At 30.0% G+C, this 19,813-nt stretch overlaps 2 protein-coding genes across 2 annotated transcripts in view; one reads left to right on the top strand and one right to left on the bottom strand.

Moving 5' to 3' along the window:
• Positions 1–19,813, bottom strand: part of LOC130449765 (uncharacterized) — a 45,034-nt gene that overhangs the window by 2,188 nt on the left and 23,033 nt on the right. Inside the window, exons 3-9 of the mRNA XM_056787764.1 lie at positions 8,123–8,416; positions 5,447–5,757; positions 5,057–5,197; positions 4,663–4,993; positions 4,207–4,596; positions 3,735–4,139; positions 2,606–3,160 (exon numbers count right to left, since the gene is read on the bottom strand). Of these exons, the coding sequence (XP_056643742.1) occupies positions 2,606–3,160; positions 3,735–4,139; positions 4,207–4,596; positions 4,663–4,993; positions 5,057–5,197; positions 5,447–5,757; positions 8,123–8,416 (2,427 nt within the window). The remainder of the gene's footprint in view (positions 1–2,605; positions 3,161–3,734; positions 4,140–4,206; positions 4,597–4,662; positions 4,994–5,056; positions 5,198–5,446; positions 5,758–8,122; positions 8,417–19,813) is intronic.
• On the top strand, positions 8,904–13,854 carry LOC130449766 (uncharacterized). Its single transcript, XM_056787765.1, has 5 exons — positions 8,904–9,222; positions 12,673–12,911; positions 13,048–13,200; positions 13,470–13,493; positions 13,607–13,854. Exons 1-5 carry the CDS (start codon positions 9,043–9,045, stop codon positions 13,740–13,742), a joined length of 732 nt encoding a protein of 243 aa, XP_056643743.1. The 5' UTR covers positions 8,904–9,042; the 3' UTR covers positions 13,743–13,854.

Genomic DNA, 19,813 nt, shown 5'->3' with positions numbered 1-19,813 from the left:
AACACCTTACAACCAGAAAACAACTCGCTATGGAAAATCGCGAAACGTCTCAGATTCAAACAAAATAAATTTAATAAAATTATTAGTAACGGACATACGTTTACTAATGAAATCGAAATAGCGGAAAAGTTCGGAGAGTATTTTCAAAACAACTTTATAAATTATTCACAACACACACAATACCATCAAAATATCACACAATCAGTTCATCAATACCTGAATTCATTAAAGACTTTAAATACACAAAACTTAACAACTTGTACAGAAGTTTACAACAAAATACAACAATTAAAAAATAAAACAGCCCCGGGATCAGACGGGATACCTAACATTTTACTCAAAAATATACCAAAAAAAGCAATAGTACAACTTACATACATAATAAATTTCATTATTAAAACTGGTCAGTACCCGGATATGCTCAAGATTGCCAACATCATACCAATAATCAAAGCTAACAAATAACCATGTTATGTGGATAGCTACAGACCAATTTCCCTACTGAATAATATAGCAAAGGTAATTGATAAAATAATCCTTAAAAGATTACAAAATTTCATAGATAAACATAATACTATACCTTCCGAGCAATACGGATTCAGAAGCGGTCACAGCACAGTGGCTCAAATCATCAGAGTTTTAAATTATATTAGAGAAGGCTTCCAAAACAAAGAAAAAGCAATTATGGTCACTATCGACATACAGAAAGCATTTGACTCCGTATGGCCCGAGGGATTAGTTCACAAATTAATCAAATTAGGTATACCAAGCTATTTGATTAAAATTTTAAATTCATACCTAACGAATCGTAAATTCTTCACTAAAATAGAAAATCACACAGCCGGACCATTTTCAATACAAGCTGGAGTACCACAAGGCTCTGTGTTATCTCCTTTGCTATATTCCATATTTATCCATGATCTACCAACTTCCCCGCAACTTCTTACCGCCATATATGCCGACGACACCTGTTTTGTATCGACAGCAAAGAATCCAGATCACGCATTAGACATCGCACAAAATCACATCAACACAAAAATTATACCATATTTACACGAACACAAATTAGCCATTAATGCATCCAAAACAGAGTATTTATTACTCAGGAGAATAGCTAGAAAAAACTGCTCACTGCAATCTCAGCTGTATGTAGATGGACACCGCATTACACCCAGTAACACCCTGAAATATTTGGGGTATACTGTACAAGGCAACACAAATGCAAAAGCACATATCATGCAACAAATACATAAAGCCAAGATTGCAATGGGCAAACTGTACCCACTCATATGCCGACACAGTAATCTCACAAGCCAAAACAAAATACTTATATACAAACAGATCATACGTCCAATACTCACATACGCAGCCCCAGTTTATTATAACGGCTCCAAACACAATTTCAACTCCCTGCAAGTGATACAGAACAAGTGTTTACGGATGGCGATAAAATATAATTGCTATCCCAAACTACCCAGAAACACGTGGTTACATAACAAAGCCGATATACCCACTATTAAAGACTTTATAACAAAAATCTCTACAAATTTTTAAAATTATTGTCTGCCAAACGATCTTCAAAGACGCAAATCGCGCAGAAGACATCCGAGATAGTGGGTGTAGGCTTCTGCATGGGTCGCTAACCATATAACAAGGTTGTTCAACTCCAAACGTTTATTCATCACAAATGTATAGAATATTTCAAAATAATAATAATAATTAATATCAAATAAAACAACGTCAGTCATGTTGCTTTCTCGAAAAATATTCCCCCAGTCGATTTTGAAACTCTGTTTTTCAGCTGCTTTTCAGAGATAACCCAGTCGAAAGATGCTAGGAATCATAAACATATATTAGGGACAAAGTTATTTTTAGAGCGAAAATGTATGGATAATGTTGAAGAAACAAGGAGCCAGCTTAATACTTCAGACGCACTCAATACATGTAAAGATCGCCAGACCATCGGCATACACATTTTATATTGTTATTTTTATATGTATTGTTAATTTGGGAATCATAAACAAAATAAAGAATCTTTTTAATTAATTAAAATTGAACCCGAAAAATTGCGAATTTATATTGATCAATCAATCATTACTATCAAAATAAGAATAAAATCATACTAGAATTTTGAGAAAATGAGAAAAATTAATTTTTCCTCATTCCTTACATGTTAAATATTAAATTATTTGTAATTTTATTGAAATTTACAAAATTATTTATGTCTTTTTTATCATTTATAGCTTCCTTTTTCGTTTATTAGATTCCGTTTCAAGAACTTTTGAATCTGTATAATTGAATTTATGTTTTTTTTCAATATTTCACGGTTCTATTTTTTTTATCGTATCGATGATCTCTTAGTCTATTATCTAAATACTGAGATGTCTGCCCTATTCATGGAATTTAGTACATATTTGTAAGCTAAATGAGATCGCAAAGTATTAACAAATTTAGAGAAAGAAATATGTAATTTCTTGTAGTCAGGTCTCAAAACATGGGAAAAATGATGAGCCCCCCATTTTTCTTCTAGTCATGCCTACCGTAATAGTCTAATTTTCCCTTGAAAAATTCGACTAATAAACTTAATTCGAGTTATATAATTTACCTGCTATAAAACATTGACCGGACGCTGATTTACATTCGGGATGATTGTCGCTCTGAGGTAGCAATTCTTTGCCGCGAACAGGATGAAGGGTGACGTTCATTTTTCCAAACGATCCTTTAAGTGTAGTTATAACGCAATGATTTTCTCCGTATACCTCGGAGGCGTCCAAAAAGGCTGTATTTTGATTAACTTGTTCTCTGGGTCCGAGTTTTTGTTGACCGGGTAAAGATCTCATAGAAGGGAAGCACATTCTTTCTCCGGACGTGATGTTTACTTCGGGATAATAATGATCGCCGGGCGGTATCGGGAATGGATTACATTCCGGATGAACGGTTCTTTTACTATCGCACGATCTACAATCCGGTATAGATTCGGCAAAACCTTTATGAATCGGAGTCATAGTAAGATCGTGATCTAAAATTTGAGCAAATTGCATCGTCATTAATGTGTATCTACCGTGAAGGTTGCTAATATCCGGATGTATAACTCTAGAAATTACTCTCGGATTCGGTAAAGGAACTCCCGTTACTCCAATCGATCTAGGTTTAGATATTCCTGAAAAAAAAAATATTTTTTATTGGAATTTACTCCTTAAGAATCGATTTGCATATATAAGGGGCCCGGTATGAGAAAAATGTGAGGAGTAAAATCTATCGATGAATGACCTCGTTACGTTTTTGGTGCGCACCCTATGATGCGCAACTTTCTAATTTATCAGTGTCAACATACTTATATTGCTGTCATTGTGAAGTTTTAATTTTTATCATTGTGTTCCGTTAAAGTGAACTGAAAGTATTTTCAAATAACTATGGCAGAAAGAGGTGTAGATGATATTGCCGGAACATCTAACAAACACGTGGTTGCAAGGTACGTTATAATTCATGTATTATATGTATGAGCATGTGCAATTTGTCTTTATTAAATATTTAATAGTTATCGATGTAGTTCATATAAATATATAATTGAAAACAACACATAAAATTAGATAATCAACTTTAAGTAAAATAAACTCTTTTTGCGTCTGGTTAGACTATCGAACTTAAGGAGTAAACTCCAGTCGTGCGTCGGAGCTGACACACACAATTTTTTTATTATAATTACGATTTTCGTAATATATTTATCGACTCACCGTCATCGTAAACGCTAGGTAATAATCGATTAAAAGTAGTTAAACTTTTACCCCAACTCGGATTTCTGAGATTATTACAATGACCCGTGTAAGTTCTGAAAGGTGAGTTCGGATTACACGGACCGTTATCGTCGCATTTCAAATCAACTTCGAACGTTTCGGGAGGAATCAAAGTTCCGAGATCTACTTGTTGTAGGGCATCGCTAAGTTCGTCTCTAAATATATCCGCTACGGCGTTGTTGTCGAACAATTGTCGTTTTCTTCTTCTATGTACCAAAGTATTCAATATTTCGTTCGAAGCGTATTCGAACAACAGGGACGTATTGGCTAATTGTAAAGCGCCTTTGTTCGCTTTGCTAAAAGCCGCCGCTACTCCTAGTGGAGATTTAGGATTCAATCCACCAACTGTAATAAATAATAAGTAATAATATATTTGGTGTAACAAAAATAAAAAAAATTTTTATAATTGTACCTTCGTTCCAAACTTTATATTCCATTTTCCTTCTTTCCGTAACATCTTTTTCGGCTTTTTGTAAAGCTTCCATTAACAAATCTTCTGAAAAATCAGACATGTGATCCATTTCGATCCATTCGGTTAATTGAGGTAGAGGATGTTGCTCGCAGGATATTCTGGCGTTTAAATATATGTCTTCTTGAACGAAAGCTTTCGGTTGTATTTTTTCCATATCGTCGGTATTTGCGCACAATAAACCGGCCACTGTTATCTTTTTAATTTCTTTAAGTTGATTAGTCGTTAGAGAACTGGGTGGTAGATCATTCTCGTACCAAAATCTATCGGTTTCTTTGAGAAGTTGAAATTGACGTTTTAATAAACAGTTGAACGTAGAACCAACTACGGTACCTAAAGACAAAATAATAAACAAAATAGTTTGTTTTTACGAAATATTTTACGTTTATTTAGTCTCACCGGGAATTGGTTTTTCTAACAATCCGCCAACTAACAAATCGATATCGTCCGTAGTACTATAAATATATTTTAATGCTTTAACGTATTCGTCCTTTATTCCATATTGCTTAAGATCGTCGAATGTAAAAGATTTTTTGTTCGTCGAATTAGAACAGTAGTTCAAGTATTTGGTATAAGAAGATATACCGTGATCTCTACCCATGTGGATGAATAAGGAAGCGGTGTCCCAATCTTTACGAACCGGTACCATTATGTGAATACTAGGCGTTTGAGCTGGTGTACCTATTAGTAAATCGATCATTTCGGCGAAAGTTTCTGTCGTTTCATTCATCTATAAATATCAATTCATTATAATATATTTTTAAAAATATAATTATGTTTTATTTATACTTACGATACTACCCGGTAACATCGATAAAAGTACTGGTAGTACCGAAACTGCTATTTCATTAAAAACTCCCACTTTTTCATTACTCGAATATTTGGAAAATCTTCCGTGGGTTTTCAATTCTAATTCAGTATGAACGATCGATTCCTAAAATAAGTAATTTTTATATAAAACATAGTTAATTGTATTAAACAATCCAATGGTGTAGTTATTTAGTCATATCATGTTAGATCTTAGAAGAAAATTAAAATCAAACCGGAATATACGTAGATAAAATTTCGATTGACGCAAATAAACTTTTATACCGTAAATATATTTATCGGAAATTACTCCGAAACGAGGAAATAGTAAAATGTGGTTTTTACCGAACAATTTTCGTATTTTTATTTATCTTACCTCGCCTAGAACAATTGGAAGATATTCGTTATAGGTGATATGCTGCAATTCGGCTATAACAATTCTCCGACTTTCATAAAATATAACTTCGTCGTTCCAATGTTTGTTCATTTGAGCTAAATTAACGGCGACCCTATTATGTTCTTTTAAAATTGCCGAATAGAGGGCGTTCGATCTGCAAGCCGAACAAGCTGATACGTTGACGAGACCCGCGTCGTAGGTGCGAAGATTTTCAACTTGTCGATCGGTATTTCCGTAAATAGCAGATGCATCCAAGAAGGAAGTTGCCAAATTCATTTGCTCGCGATAATCTGAAAGATGAATCCTCGTTACTCTCATAATGTTTTTCTATGAAAAAATTGTAATTTTAACTAGTTTTTAATAATATTTTGTTATAACATTTTTCTAATTCACCGTTTACTAGCAATTTAAAACAAATTAGAAAATATTCAGGTCAAATTTTCCTCTACCATTATTATATCTCATCAACCGTTCCTTCGGTCGTTCTATACGATATAATTTAGAAAATTTTGTATTGTACCACAAAATTAATTATAACTATAAATATCTTCTTATTTATGTTTCTAAATCTTCTTGATTTTAAGACTCTTCCGATTCAAAATTAGTTTTTTAATAATTTTTGAAAAATATTGATTATTGAACCCGAAAAATTGCGAATTTATATTGATCAATCAATCATTACTATCAAAATAAGAATAAAATCAAACTAGAATTTTGTTCTAATGAGAAAAATTAATTTTCCTTCAGTCCTTACATGTCAAATATTAAATTATTTGTAATTTTATTAGAATTTACAAAATGATTTATGTCTTTTTTATCATTTATAGCTTCCTTTTTCGTTTATTAGATTCCGTTTCAAGAATTTTTCAATCTTTCTAATTGAATTTATGTTTTTTTTTTCAATATTTCACGGTTCTACTTTTTTTATCGTATCGATGATCTCTTAGTCTATTATCTAAATACTGAGATGTCTGTCCTATTCATCGAATTTAATACATATTTGTAAGCTAAAAGAGATCGCAAAGTATTAACAAATTTAGAGAAAGAAATATGTAATTTCTTGTAGTACAGTTTATTATCAATCAAATATAGTAAATTTCGAAAAGGTTTGAGATTAACCTCTATGTGAATTAAAATACTCATGGCTCGTTAATGCAGTTCTATTTTTTTTATCGTATCGATGATCTCTTAGTCTGTTATCTAAATACTGAGATGTCTGTCCTATTCATCGAATTTAGTACACATTTGTAAGCTAAATGAGATCGCAAAGTATTAACAAATTTAGAGAAAGAAATATGTAATTTCTTGTAGTTTCTTTTTATTATCAATCGAATATAGTAAATTTCGAAAAGGTTTGAGATTAACCTCTATGTGAATTAAAATACTCATGGCTCGTTAATGCAGTTCTATTTTTTTATCGTATCGATGATCTCTTAGTCTATTATCTAAATACTGAGATGTCTGTCCTATTCATCGAATTTAATACATATTTGTAAGCTAAATGATATCGCAAAGTATTAACAAATTTAGAGAAAGAAATATGTAATTTCTTGTAGTTTCTTTTTATTATCAATCGAATATAGTAAATTTCGAAAAGGTTTGAGATTAACCTCTATGTGAATTAAAATACTCATGGCTCGTTAATGCAGTTCTATTTTTTTTATCGTATCGATGATCTCTTAGTCTATTATCTAAATACTGAGATGTCTGTCCTATTCATCGAATTTAATACATATTTGTAAGTTAAATGAGATCGCAAAGTATTAACAAATTTAGAGAAAGAAATATGTAATTTCTTGTAGTTTCTTTTTATTATCAATCAAATATAGTAAATTTCGAAAAGGTTTGAGATTAACCTCTATGTGAATTAAAATACTCATGGCTCGTTAATGCAGTTCTATTTTTTTTATCGTATCGATGATCTCTTAGTCTGTTATCTAAATACTGAGATGTCTGTCCTATTCATCGAATTTAGTACACATTTGTAAGCTAAATGAGATCGCAAAGTATTAACAAATTTAGAGAAAGAAATATGTAATAGTATGTAATATCGAAAAGCTTTATGGCTCGTTAATGTAGTTCTATTTTTTTATCTTATTGATGATCTCGGAATCTAATATACGAAAAAGAGAATTTTTAGAAATGTATCACACGAAAAAGCTATAAATGATAAAAAAGACCTAAATAAATTCTAATAAAACTACGAATTATTTAATATTTAAGATGTAAGGACTAAGAACAAAATTAATTTTTCTTATTAGAACAAAGTTTTGAAACAGAAGAGACCTAAAATCAAGAACATAAACATATGAAAAGGTCTAAGAAAAGAGAAATTAAACAAATTTATCTTCGCATTTATAGATGTAACGACAAAAAAACAATAGAATCTGTGATCGATCGCCAACAACTAGTTGATGAAGTGTTGTAAAAATTGCTTTAGTCGATAATTACTGGTATCGACAGCATCATAATCCTACAATTTTAACTGACCTTGTCAATAAAATAAATACCTTGCATACTTTATAATAAACATCATGTATAATTCCAATATATAATTTAGTAATTGCATGATAGGTACTTTTTAATGATCCCACATCGGCATAAATTAAAATATATTAAATGCGATAAAAAAATTTATTTAAATAAAAACCTTACCGAATTCACAACTATCCATATCGATTGCTGGTAAAGTTCGCATATATTCTCTACATTGTCCGTTGCCGAGTTTTCCATAACATTCTCCGTGTTTTCTATAATTGTCACTGCAGCAATCTTGACTTTTCAAGTTACCTGTACTTGCCAAATCGTGAAGCAGTAGCTCCGTCCAAGCTCCCAAAAGTGCAGTAACCGATTCGTGCTGCACTGCTGGATTATTTTGCAACGTTGAAGCTATTTCTATCGGACTGGGAAGTGAATGTGATGTGACGCTTTGCTTGGGTTTGGATTTATCTGAAAATAACAATGATATAGTTCAAATAGAAAAACTACATATTTTTACATGTAATTAAAAAATCGGAGTGCCGATAATCTAGGTGTTCATTAGCCACGTCTGTCTCTCGAATTTAGATCTTGGTCTTGGTGAAAGTATGCCGGACAATTCGGAAGAGCATCTGTCGTGGTTATATTGATATAATAAATTTTCTTCGGTACTCCAAGTTTTTAAATCGTTCTCAGGGTGTGTTTGGGAATCGTGTCGCAAAAACTAGAAATTGGGATAAGAATTTAGAATGTAATTAACGAGCAGAAGCGGGGAAATTGAAATATTTGTCGACAAAATTAGATATGAGTTACAATTTTTCCACTGAACGCAGTCAAATTCGGATCCAATGGGCGAGAATGTTCATATATTATTATTTGAATAAATAAACAAATATTGAGGTAAAAGTAGAGGTGGTAACTTTCTGTATATCGTAACCTTGATACGCCAATGGTACGTGTATTAGTATTCCGACACTCGCCTACATAACTGTACCATATTTTCTGTCGTTTTAAATGTTTTACGTAAAAAAGTCGGACGTCGATTATCATCGGTACGATCAAAAGACGTTCTGTTAGATTATTTTATACAATCGGATATGGTTTTTTCCCCAAACCGCAATTCTTATTTTTATCGCAATTTTACATGTTTCATCGATATTATAACGACAGTTTATGATGTGAAACTTAACTCACTCAACACCATGGCTTCTGTTGGTAACACCTCGATTTATAGAATTGGTGTTTTCTTATTATTTTTAAACGTTCTACATAACGTGGTAAGTGTTGAAACTTGTTTTAAAAATTTCTTTTCAAAACTGGTTATTGATTAGAAAGCTTGGAATATGAATAGTCGCATTTAGTGATAAAGTTATAAAAATTATCGACTTTAATCAATTTTTCCCGTGGAATCACTTTTTTTTTTCATTTTATTTAAATGACAATGTTTATATTTTCAATTGTATGTAAACAAACCTTTTATTAATTCAAACAAATACTTAGTAGACTAAATTTTTGTAAATTTAAAACTCGGTTCTAGCATTTTTTTGTTTACTTCATCTATTAATATTATTGGTAATTATACACTTTCACGGTCACCTGGTTTTTTGGCTCTAGAAAATCGAAAAATGGATGGATTTGAATGATCTTGGTCTCAAAATGTTCCATTTTACGGCGGATTTATAAAAAAAATTAGTAGAAATAGGTGGAATGAAAATTTCTCATAGTTTTACTGTTTTAAATCGTAAAAAAATGGTTTTGCAAAATAATCCTTTACAAAAAGTTCTTATAAAGTTCTTATATTTTTTTTGTATTCTCCATAAATTAATAAACAATTTTAAAAAATCCAAAAAGAATGATTTTTCCAGTTTTTATAGCTTAAAATGAAATCTATGAAAAACAATCAATTTTCGTGAATAGTTTCGTACTATATTCTTCAATGTTAATAGTTTTTGGACCATTAAAAATCGAAAAATAGATAAATTTTATAATTTTGGTCTCAAAATGTTCCATTTTACGACAAATTTATGAAAAGCACGGGGGTAGTGGCTGAATTTGCGGTTTTTAATAGTTTTAAACCTTAAATAGTAGAAAAACTTTTTTTTCAAAATGCTCATTTTATTATGTAAATTGCGGAAAAAAAATATACGAACTTGATTCCACGACGTCAGAAACAGTTACGAAGGATTATATGTAGAAAGTCATTTTTTTGCATTTAAAGTCATGAAACTGTAAAAAATATTTATTTTTTTTAATTTTCTTATTTTTTTTTATAAATCCGCCGTAAAATGGAACATTTTGAGACCAAGATCATTAAAATCCATCCATTTTTCGATTTTCTAGAACCAACCTAACCAAACCCAATTTAACCGTTTTTTTACGATTTAAAACAGTAAAACTATGAGAAATTTTCATTCCAGCTATTTCTACTAATTTTTTTTATAAATCCGCCGTAAAATGGAACATTTTAAGACCAAGATCATTAAAATCCATCCATTTTTTGATTTTCTAGAAGCAACCTAACCAAACCCAATTTAACCGTTTTTTTTACGATTTAAAACAGTAAAACTATGAGAAATTTTCATTCCAGCTATTTCTACTAATTTTTTTTATAAATCCGCCGTAAAATGGAACATTTTAAGACCAAGATCATTAAAATCCATCCATTTTTTGATTTTCTAGAAGCAACCTAACCAAACCCAATTTAACCGTTTTTTTTACGATTTAAAACAGTAAAACTATGAGAAATTTTCATTCCAGCTATTTCTACTAATTTTTTTTATAAATCCGCCGTAAAATGGAACATTTTAAGACCAAGATCATTAAAATCCATCCATTTTTTGATTTTCTAGAAGCAACCTAACCAAACCCAATTTAACCGTTTTTTTTACGATTTAAAACAGTAAAACTATGAGAAATTTTCATTCCAGCTATTTCTACTAATTTTTTTTATAAATCCGCCGTAAAATGGAACATTTTAAGACCAAGATCATTAAAATCCATCCATTTTTTGATTTTCTAGAAGCAACCTAACCAAACCCAATTTAACCGTTTTTTTTACGATTTAAAACAGTAAAACTAGGAGAAATTTTCATTCCAGCTATTTCTACTAATTTTTTTTATAAATCCGCCGTAAAATGGAACATTTTAAGACCAAGATCATTAAAATCCATCCATTTTTTGATTTTCTAGAAGCAACCTAACCAAACCCAATTTAACCGTTTTTTTTTACGATTTAAAACAGTAAAACTATGAGAAATTTTCATTCCAGCTATTTCTACTAATTTTTTTTATAAATCCGCCGTAAAATGGAACATTTTAAGACCAAGATCATTAAAATCCATCCATTTTTTGATTTTCTAGAACCAACCTAACCAAACCCAATTTAACCTAACCTAACCTAACCTAACCTAACCAAAAAACCAGGTGACCGCGAAAGTGTATGATTACCATAATTTTTTGTAAAGGTTTATTTTGCAAAACCGTTTTTTTTACGATTTAAAACAGTAAAACTATGAGAAATTTTCATTCCAGCTATTTCTACTAATTTTTTTTATAAATCCGCCGTAAAATGGAACATTTTAAGACCAAGATCATTACAATCCATCCATTTTTTGATTTTCTAGAACCAACCTAACCAAACCCAATTTAACCGTTTTTTTACGATTTAAAACAGTAAAACTATGAGAAATTTTCATTCCAGCTATTTCTACTAATTTTTTTTATAAATCCGTCGTAAAATGGAACATTTTAAGACCAAGATCATTAAAATCCATCCATTTTTTGATTTTCTAGAACCAACCTAACCAAACCCAATTTAACCGTTTTTTTACGATTTAAAACAGTAAAACTATGAGAAATTTTCATTCCAGCTATTTCTACTAATTTTTTTTATAAATCCGCCGTAAAATGGAACATTTTAAGACCAAGATCATTAAAATCCATCCATTTTTTGATTTTCTAGAACCAACCTAACCAAACCCAATTTAACCTAACCTAACCTAACCTAACCTAACCAAAAAACCAGGTGACCGCGAAAGTGTATGATTACCATAATTTTTTGTAAAGGTTTATTTTGCAAAACCGTTTTTTTTACGATTTAAAACAGTAAAACTATGAGAAATTTTCATTCCAGCTATTTCTACTAATTTTTTTTATAAATCCGCCGTAAAATGGAACATTTTAAGACCAAGATCATTAAAATCCATCCATTTTTTGATTTTCTAGAACCAACCTAACCAAACCCAATTTAACCGTTTTTTTTACGATTTAAAACAGTAAAACTATGAGAAATTTTCATTCCAGCTATTTCTACTAATTTTTTTTATAAATCCGCCGGAAAATGGAACATTTTGAGACCAAGATCATTAAAATCCATCCATTTTTCGATTTTCTAGAGCCAACCTAACCTAACCTAACCTAACCAAAAAACCAGGTGACCGCGAAAGTGTATAATTACCACATTATTATAGTTTGGGATTCATAATTTTTTATTGATTCCAAAATTGATCAGGCGCATGCAAAATTCTCTGCGCAGAATCTGATATACATCGAAATGTTGTTCAACATTTTGAATAACCTAAAAGAAGAAAAACGCGATTATTAGCTTCATTCTAAGTTGTTTAATCTATAATTACTGATTACTGATTGAAATTATTAAAATTTCGAAAAATTTTGGAAATGTCTACTTTAAGGTGTTTGTATATCAAAATTTAAATTATTTTTTCCAGCGTGCCATCCCGCATTTTTCTGCTAATACGCAGGATTTAGTTCAAAGACAAGTGGATATATCACAAGTACCAATTTATTTCGAAAATTATATACAATGTAGGTATCAAATATGTGAAAACAGCGAGGATTATCCAGAAGAGGCTATCACGAACGTTATGAAAAATACTGAAAATATACGAGATTTCTTTGGGGTTGTTTTAAATTCTTCAATATATGACACTAATATTTTAGCATCCAGGTAAAAAAAAACATGTTGTTACGTGAAATAATCGCATTTTCAATCAGTAATAACATTTTATACGTTTAAAAAATATATTTTTTTTTTCAAAATCGGCAATTAATTTATCACTCGTCTGGTTTAAATTTTTTTTTAGATTTGGTGAAGTAGGACCTATAAAAAAATTATGTTATACGGAATATAATGGTACATTTACTCCGAGAGTTCTTAGGAATGCCCGATTGGAGTGGAAATATATAATTAACATAGATGGGTATTATCAGCGATTTAGTGCACAAATTTGTAAAAAGTATGTGTGAATTAGAATTTGGGAATAATAAAAAAATTGCTAGAATCCTATTGTAACAAGATAGGTTGTTTATCTTTGCTCTTTGATTAATTATAAGTATATATGATTGGCTATAACAAGAATAGAAAAACCAACAAAAGGAATTTGAGAATCATCAAAATTTAAATCGAATTTTCATAATTTTACTCATTTTATATTTAAAAAACTATGACGCTAATAAGATATCAAGTAGATTTTAATTTATTTTGAAAATTTCTTTTTTTTTTTAGGTACCAAGGCTCTAAAAAATCAGAGTAAGTTATTTTTTATATATTGTACAATTAAAATAATAACAATTACTGTTTTTGATATTAATTATTACGTGAATTGCAATTATAATAAAATTCAGTGAATTAATTTTTTTTAGTGAACCCTGCCCTCAATTCGGTTACGAATGTCGACAAAGTTACACGGAAGTTCATCTTCTTACTTATGAAGATGGCGTCGTAGATTTTGATAAGTTCGTAATACCAACAACATGTAACTGCATATGTGATTTATAGACTGAAGTGTATATATTAAGGACTTTATTGACACTTGAATACTATTTTAAAAATGTTTTCTCGTTTTATATACAAATTTATTATTCATAATAATAAATATTATGCGATTTTATTTATTCATTATTAACCATCGGGGTAGTTTAACCTTCCATTAGTCGCGCGTGTATTTACGAGATACATGGCAAACTTTTTGCTAAATATTTATTTATTTAATAGCTTTAGAAAATGGAGATTTGCAGTAGTTCTCGGCAGGTGTATCTCGAAGCCTTTCCTAGAACTACAATCGGCTGATTTCACTTTTACCACCCCTGGCCACCCTAAACCCGTCCCACCGCCGGATTTGTACCTGCTAGATACAGCGCGACCAAAAGCGGCAGTTTATATTCAGATTTAGTTGGGATAAGTTCTCGTTCATTTGAACGTTTTGTAATTATTCAAACGTAAATTTTATTGTTTAAAAGTGTTTATTTGGATATACCAGAAATGAGACGTTAGTTTCATATGTCCCGAAAAAAGGAAGAGGAAGAAGATGCTTCAAAAAAGCCAGAAATAATATCATTTTATAACAACACAAAATCCGGCGTTGATGTGGTCGACAAGCTTTGCGCTACTTATAATGTTGCTAGATCAACTAAGAGGTGGCCTATGGTAATTTTTTACCATTTACTGAACGTAGCTGGAATCAACTCGCCGGGTGATATTTATTGGAAACAAAAATAAGTTTGTCACAAGAAGAGAATATTTGAATAAATTAGGACTGGCCTTGCTAGACGAACAACGAAAAGTGAGGGCCCAAATAAAAAGTCTTCCACGACAAACCAAAGATTTGCTCAAAAATTACAACACCTTGGAAGCACAACAAGAAGTTCAAGAGGCAACACCTGGACCAAGTAAAAGAAAGCGATGCGAATCATGCTATGTAGAAAATAATAGAACGTCAGTGTCTACATATTGTTGTAAAAAATGTGGAAATCATTTATGTACAAAACTACATACAAATATGATTTGTAATAAATGTTATAATAAAGAAATTGAAGAGGGTGATTACTCCGATTAATTTTATAAAAGTTTGTAAAATATTTTGAATAAATAATGTAACTTTAAACCTAGTTCTGTCAATAACCTAATTAAAATTTTTTATTTTTTTTTTTTACTAGAAAAAATGTTAAATTAAAAGTGGAGAAAAGAAGTATTCATATAAAATTTGCTGTATTAATATATTAAAAATAATAATAATAACAAAAAAAATTGGTTAAAGTGTCGTGGGAGTTTGAAAAAAAAGCAGGAAAGTGAGTTGCTTGAGTAATTAGCTATAAATACAATATTAAACGATTATTTATCAATTGGGATTGTTAATTAGATGTATTTTTCAATCAAGGTAATAATTATGTTTATTCACTGTTAGTTTTAACAAATGAGTCCGTGTACAAAAAATATTTCTGAACTAACGCAAGTTTTTACGATCGCTGACAGGAATAGGAATATTTTTTTCAAAACGATCACTGACTGTGGTGGAATGTTAAGTAAAAGCTGTTTATTAAACCACTTTTCAAATAATTCCGTTGTCATATCTTCGTGATAATCACAGCTTTTAATTTTTTGTGTCAACCCAATCGAAATTTACTTCATCGTGACTGTCAAACTATGTTTCATCTAAATAAATTATGTGTCTATTAGTCTTTTATCTGAAACAAGAAAATCTCTTCGCCGGAAAGATCCTTGACGATTCGGTTATTTAGTTTTTTGAGTATGAAACCACATGCTGACAAAACTTGATGCAATGTTTTAGTCGGAGAGCTGGTCGCCACTTCGACTAAGGTACTTTCACAAGGCTGAAACTTTTTCTATATGTTATTTAATATAGTTAAAGTAGAAAAATCAACTTCTGGCAGGGTTAGCGCGGTTGCAACGATATCCACTGTTTTTTGCATATTGCAAATTTTTTATTTAAAAAAATGTATCTCCACAAATCTGGCTTTCGAGTATTTTTTTAATTAGACAATTTTGAATATAAAAAAAAATTGCCAGATGATTTGCTCGGTTGCAAGTGTCTGTAAAATGGACCGAAAGTTGCTAAGACGGCTGGTACGATCTTCCAAATCTAATTCCTAAAGAAAATATCTTGTAAACTATTTTGTGAAGTTAGGTATTTATAATAAAATATCATGATACAGGTAATTTCATATATATTTTTCTTTAATTACAAAAACTTAATACTTCAATTACAATACTTAAGAAAAGCGACCAGCTCTTAGACTATTTCTAAATAGGTATAATCTGCTATTTTTTGCAGTATTACCTAAATGTCACTGTATATAAACTATATAAATTATCCTACTTATAAAATCTTGAGTAGCTTTTTCAAATAATTTCAGTTTTTTACGACGCCAATGTCTGACAGGAATATTTCGAAGAAATTGTGTACATACAGCTCCGGTCAATAGAAATGCAACATTGGAGATGATGAGTTCACGTGAACTGACGATTTACCGAATTTTATACGGGGAGTGAACGTTATATTTCATTTCGTAATTTGATATAAGTGCCGTGCGTATTTATGAAATATTGATTGATCCTCGTATAACTGTTATCTGCAATTAATATTGCAAAAACTATACTACGGGAAGTAATTAATATATCCAGTCATTTCATGATTTGTCATGTTGAAAATATATCAAATTTTTATTGGGATCTATACTTAAGACAGCAAATCAACTTTGTATGTATTAGTAGATTTATTAATTAATAATATAAGTAGAGTTCAATTAACGCCAATTATATATAAATTTATAAAAAAAAGGTCATTACTGGTTGCATACCCATTAGGTATTGAATAAATGAATCCAAGTTACAATGCAGCTTAAATATGCAGATTTCTACTCAATTTGTTTTTAGTTTAAATGAATTCCGTAGAAATTACGATTCTCAATCTTCTCTGGAGTGTTTCATCGACAAAATTAAGATATTGTGAGCCAATAAAGATAATTAGAGTTCAAATTTGACGAAAATATTTTTTTTTCAAATAGAAACAAGTATTTACGATGTTTTACACGTCATATAAATAATTCAAGTTTGTAAAAAAATGTTTTATATGATTTAAAGATTAAAAAAATTGTACATATATCTAATGTGCCATTGTAAACTGGTAAAATATTCATTGAAACGGGTCTGGTTAATTGGTTCTACCAAGGCCATCATATTGATAAAAAAAATTGCCCTGTGTATACATTACAAAACATGGTTATTTTGCAAAAGCGTATTTTCGTAATCGACAATATCGAATAATCATAAAACGAAGCTACAGAAATTGAAATTGGTAAAATAATGGTTAGAAAAACTGGAAGAAGATATTGAAAAATGATTTATCGAGAAATTGGAAACGTAGTCTGCAAAATTAATTATAATTTGAAGTCATCCACCGATTCCAATAAATTTAGTGCTGATTTCGTAAACAATCAGCTAACCGAGATGTATAATATACAGGTATGAATAAACGAAATCAATACTATTTAGAATTTTAACCTCTATGGAGAAGAAATTCGAGAAACTACAGAAATTGAAATTAGTAAAATAATGGTTAGAAAAACTGGAAGAAGATAATGAAAAATGATTTATCGAGAAATTTGAAACGTAGTCTTCAAAATTAATCATAATTTGAAGTAAATAGAACCTCGATTAGTATTAATTAGAGTTTGAAGTCATCCACCGATTCCAATAAATTTAGTGCTGATTTCGTCAACAATCAGCTAGCCGAGATGTATAATATACAGGTATGAATAAACGAAATCAATACTAATTAGAATTTTAACCTCTATGGAGAAGAAATTCGATTAACTACACAAATTGAAATTGGTAAAATAATGGTTAGAAAAACTGGAAGAAGATAATGATAAATGATTTATCGAGAAATTTGAAACGTAGTCTTCAAAATTAATCATAATTTGAAGTAAATAGAACCTCGATTAGTATTAATTAGAGTTTGAAGTCATCCACCGATTCCAATAAATTTAGTGCTGATTTCGTAAACAATCAACTAGCCGAGATGTATAATATACAGGTATGAATAAACGAAATCAATACTATTTAGAATTTTAACCTCTATGGAGAAGAAATTCGAGAAACTACAGAAATTGAAATTAGTAAAATAATGGTTAGAAAAACTGGAAGAAGATAATGAAAAATGATTTATCGAGAAATTTGAAACGTAGTCTTCAAAATTAATCATAATTTGAAGTAAATAGAACCTCGATTAGTATTAATTAGAGTTTGAAGTCATCCACCGATTCCAATAAATTTAGTGCTGATTTCGTCAACAATCAGCTAGCCGAGATGTATAATATACAGGTATGAATAAACGAAATCAATACTATTTAGAATTTTAACCTCTATGGAGAAGAAATTCGATTAACTACACAAATTGAAATTGGTAAAATAATGGTTAGAAAAACTGAAAGAAGATAATGAAAAATGATTTATCGAGAAATTGGAAACGTAGTCTGCAAAATTAATTATAATTTGAAGTAAATAGAACCTCGATTAGTATTAATTAGAGTTTGAAGTCATCCACCGATTCCAATAAATTTAGTGCTGATTTCGTAAACAATCAGCTAGCCGAGATGTATAATATACAGGTATGAATAAACGAAATCAATACTATTTAGAATTTTAACCTCTATGGAGAAGAAATTCGTGAAACTACAGAAATTGAAATTAGTAAAATAATGGTTAGAAAAACTGGAAGAAGATAATGAAAAATGATTTATTGAGAAATTTGAAACGTAGTCTTCAAAATTAATCATAATTTGAAGTAAATAGAACCTCGATTAGTATTAATTAGAGTTTGAAGTCATCCACCGATTCCAATAAATTTAGTGCTGATTTCGTCAACAATCAGCTAGCCGAGATGTATAATATACAGGTATGAATAAACGAAATCAATACTATTTAGAATTTTAACCTCTATGGAGAAGAAATTCGATTAACTACACAAATTGAAATTGGTAAAATAATGGTTAGAAAAACTGGAAAAGATAATGATAAATGATTTATCGAGAAATTTGAAACGTAGTCTTCAAAATTAATCATAATTTGAAGTAAATAGAACCTCGATTAGTATTAATTAGAGTTTGAAGTCATCCACCGATTCCAATAAATTTAGTGCTGATTTCGTAAACAATCAGCTAGCCGAGATGTATAATATACAGGTATGAATAAACGAAATCAATACTATTTAGAATTTTAACCTCTATGGAGAAGAAATTCGATTAACTACACAAATTGAAATTGGTAAAATAATGGTTAGAAAAACTGAAAGAAGATAATGAAAAATGATTTATCGAGAAATTGGAAACGTAGTCTGCAAAATTAATTATAATTTGAAGTAAATAGAACCTCGATTAGTATTAATTAGAGTTTGAAGTCATCCACCGATTCCAATAAATTTAGTGCTGATTTCGTAAACAATCAGCTAGCCGAGATGTATAATATACAGGTATGAATAAACGAAATCAATACTATTTAGAATTTTAACCTCTATGGAGAAGAAATTCGTGAAACTACAGAAATTGAAATTAGTAAAATAATGGTTAGAAAAACTGGAAGAAGATAATGAAAAATGATTTATTGAGAAATTTGAAACGTAGTCTTCAAAATTAATCATAATTTGAAGTAAATAGAACCTCGATTAGTATTAATTAGAGTTTGAAGTCATCCACCGATTCCAATAAATTTAGTGCTGATTTCGTCAACAATCAGCTAGCCGAGATGTATAATATACAGGTATGAATAAACGAAATCAATACTATTTAGAATTTTAACCTCTATGGAGAAGAAATTCGATTAACTACACAAATTGAAATTGGTAAAATAATGGTTAGAAAAACTGGAAAAGATAATGATAAATGATTTATCGAGAAATTTGAAACGTAGTCTTCAAAATTAATCATAATTTGAAGTAAATAGAACCTCGATTAGTATTAATTAGAGTTTGAAGTCATCCACCGATTCCAATAAATTTAGTGCTGATTTCGTAAACAATCAGCTAGCCGAGATGTATAATATACAGGTATGAA

Source organism: Diorhabda sublineata, chromosome 10 (genome assembly GCF_026230105.1).
Source record: "Diorhabda sublineata isolate icDioSubl1.1 chromosome 10, icDioSubl1.1, whole genome shotgun sequence".
NCBI classification, from domain to species: domain Eukaryota; kingdom Metazoa; phylum Arthropoda; class Insecta; order Coleoptera; family Chrysomelidae; genus Diorhabda; species Diorhabda sublineata.
The sequence above is the reverse complement of the archived record's forward strand: the minus strand, read 5'-3'. Positions and strand labels throughout refer to the sequence as shown.

Bases quoted from the DNA above. Each gene is read 5' to 3' on its own strand.
- LOC130449766 (XM_056787765.1), top strand. From the start codon at position 9,043: ATGGTTTTTTCCCCAAACCGCAATTCTTATTTTTATCGCAATTTTACA. The intron at 9,223-12,672 runs GTAAGTGTTGAA...TATTTTTTCCAG, and splicing joins TAAACGTTCTACATAACGTG to CGTGCCATCCCGCATTTTTC. The intron at 13,201-13,469 runs GTATGTGTGAAT...TTTTTTTTTTAG, and splicing joins AGTGCACAAATTTGTAAAAA to GTACCAAGGCTCTAAAAAAT.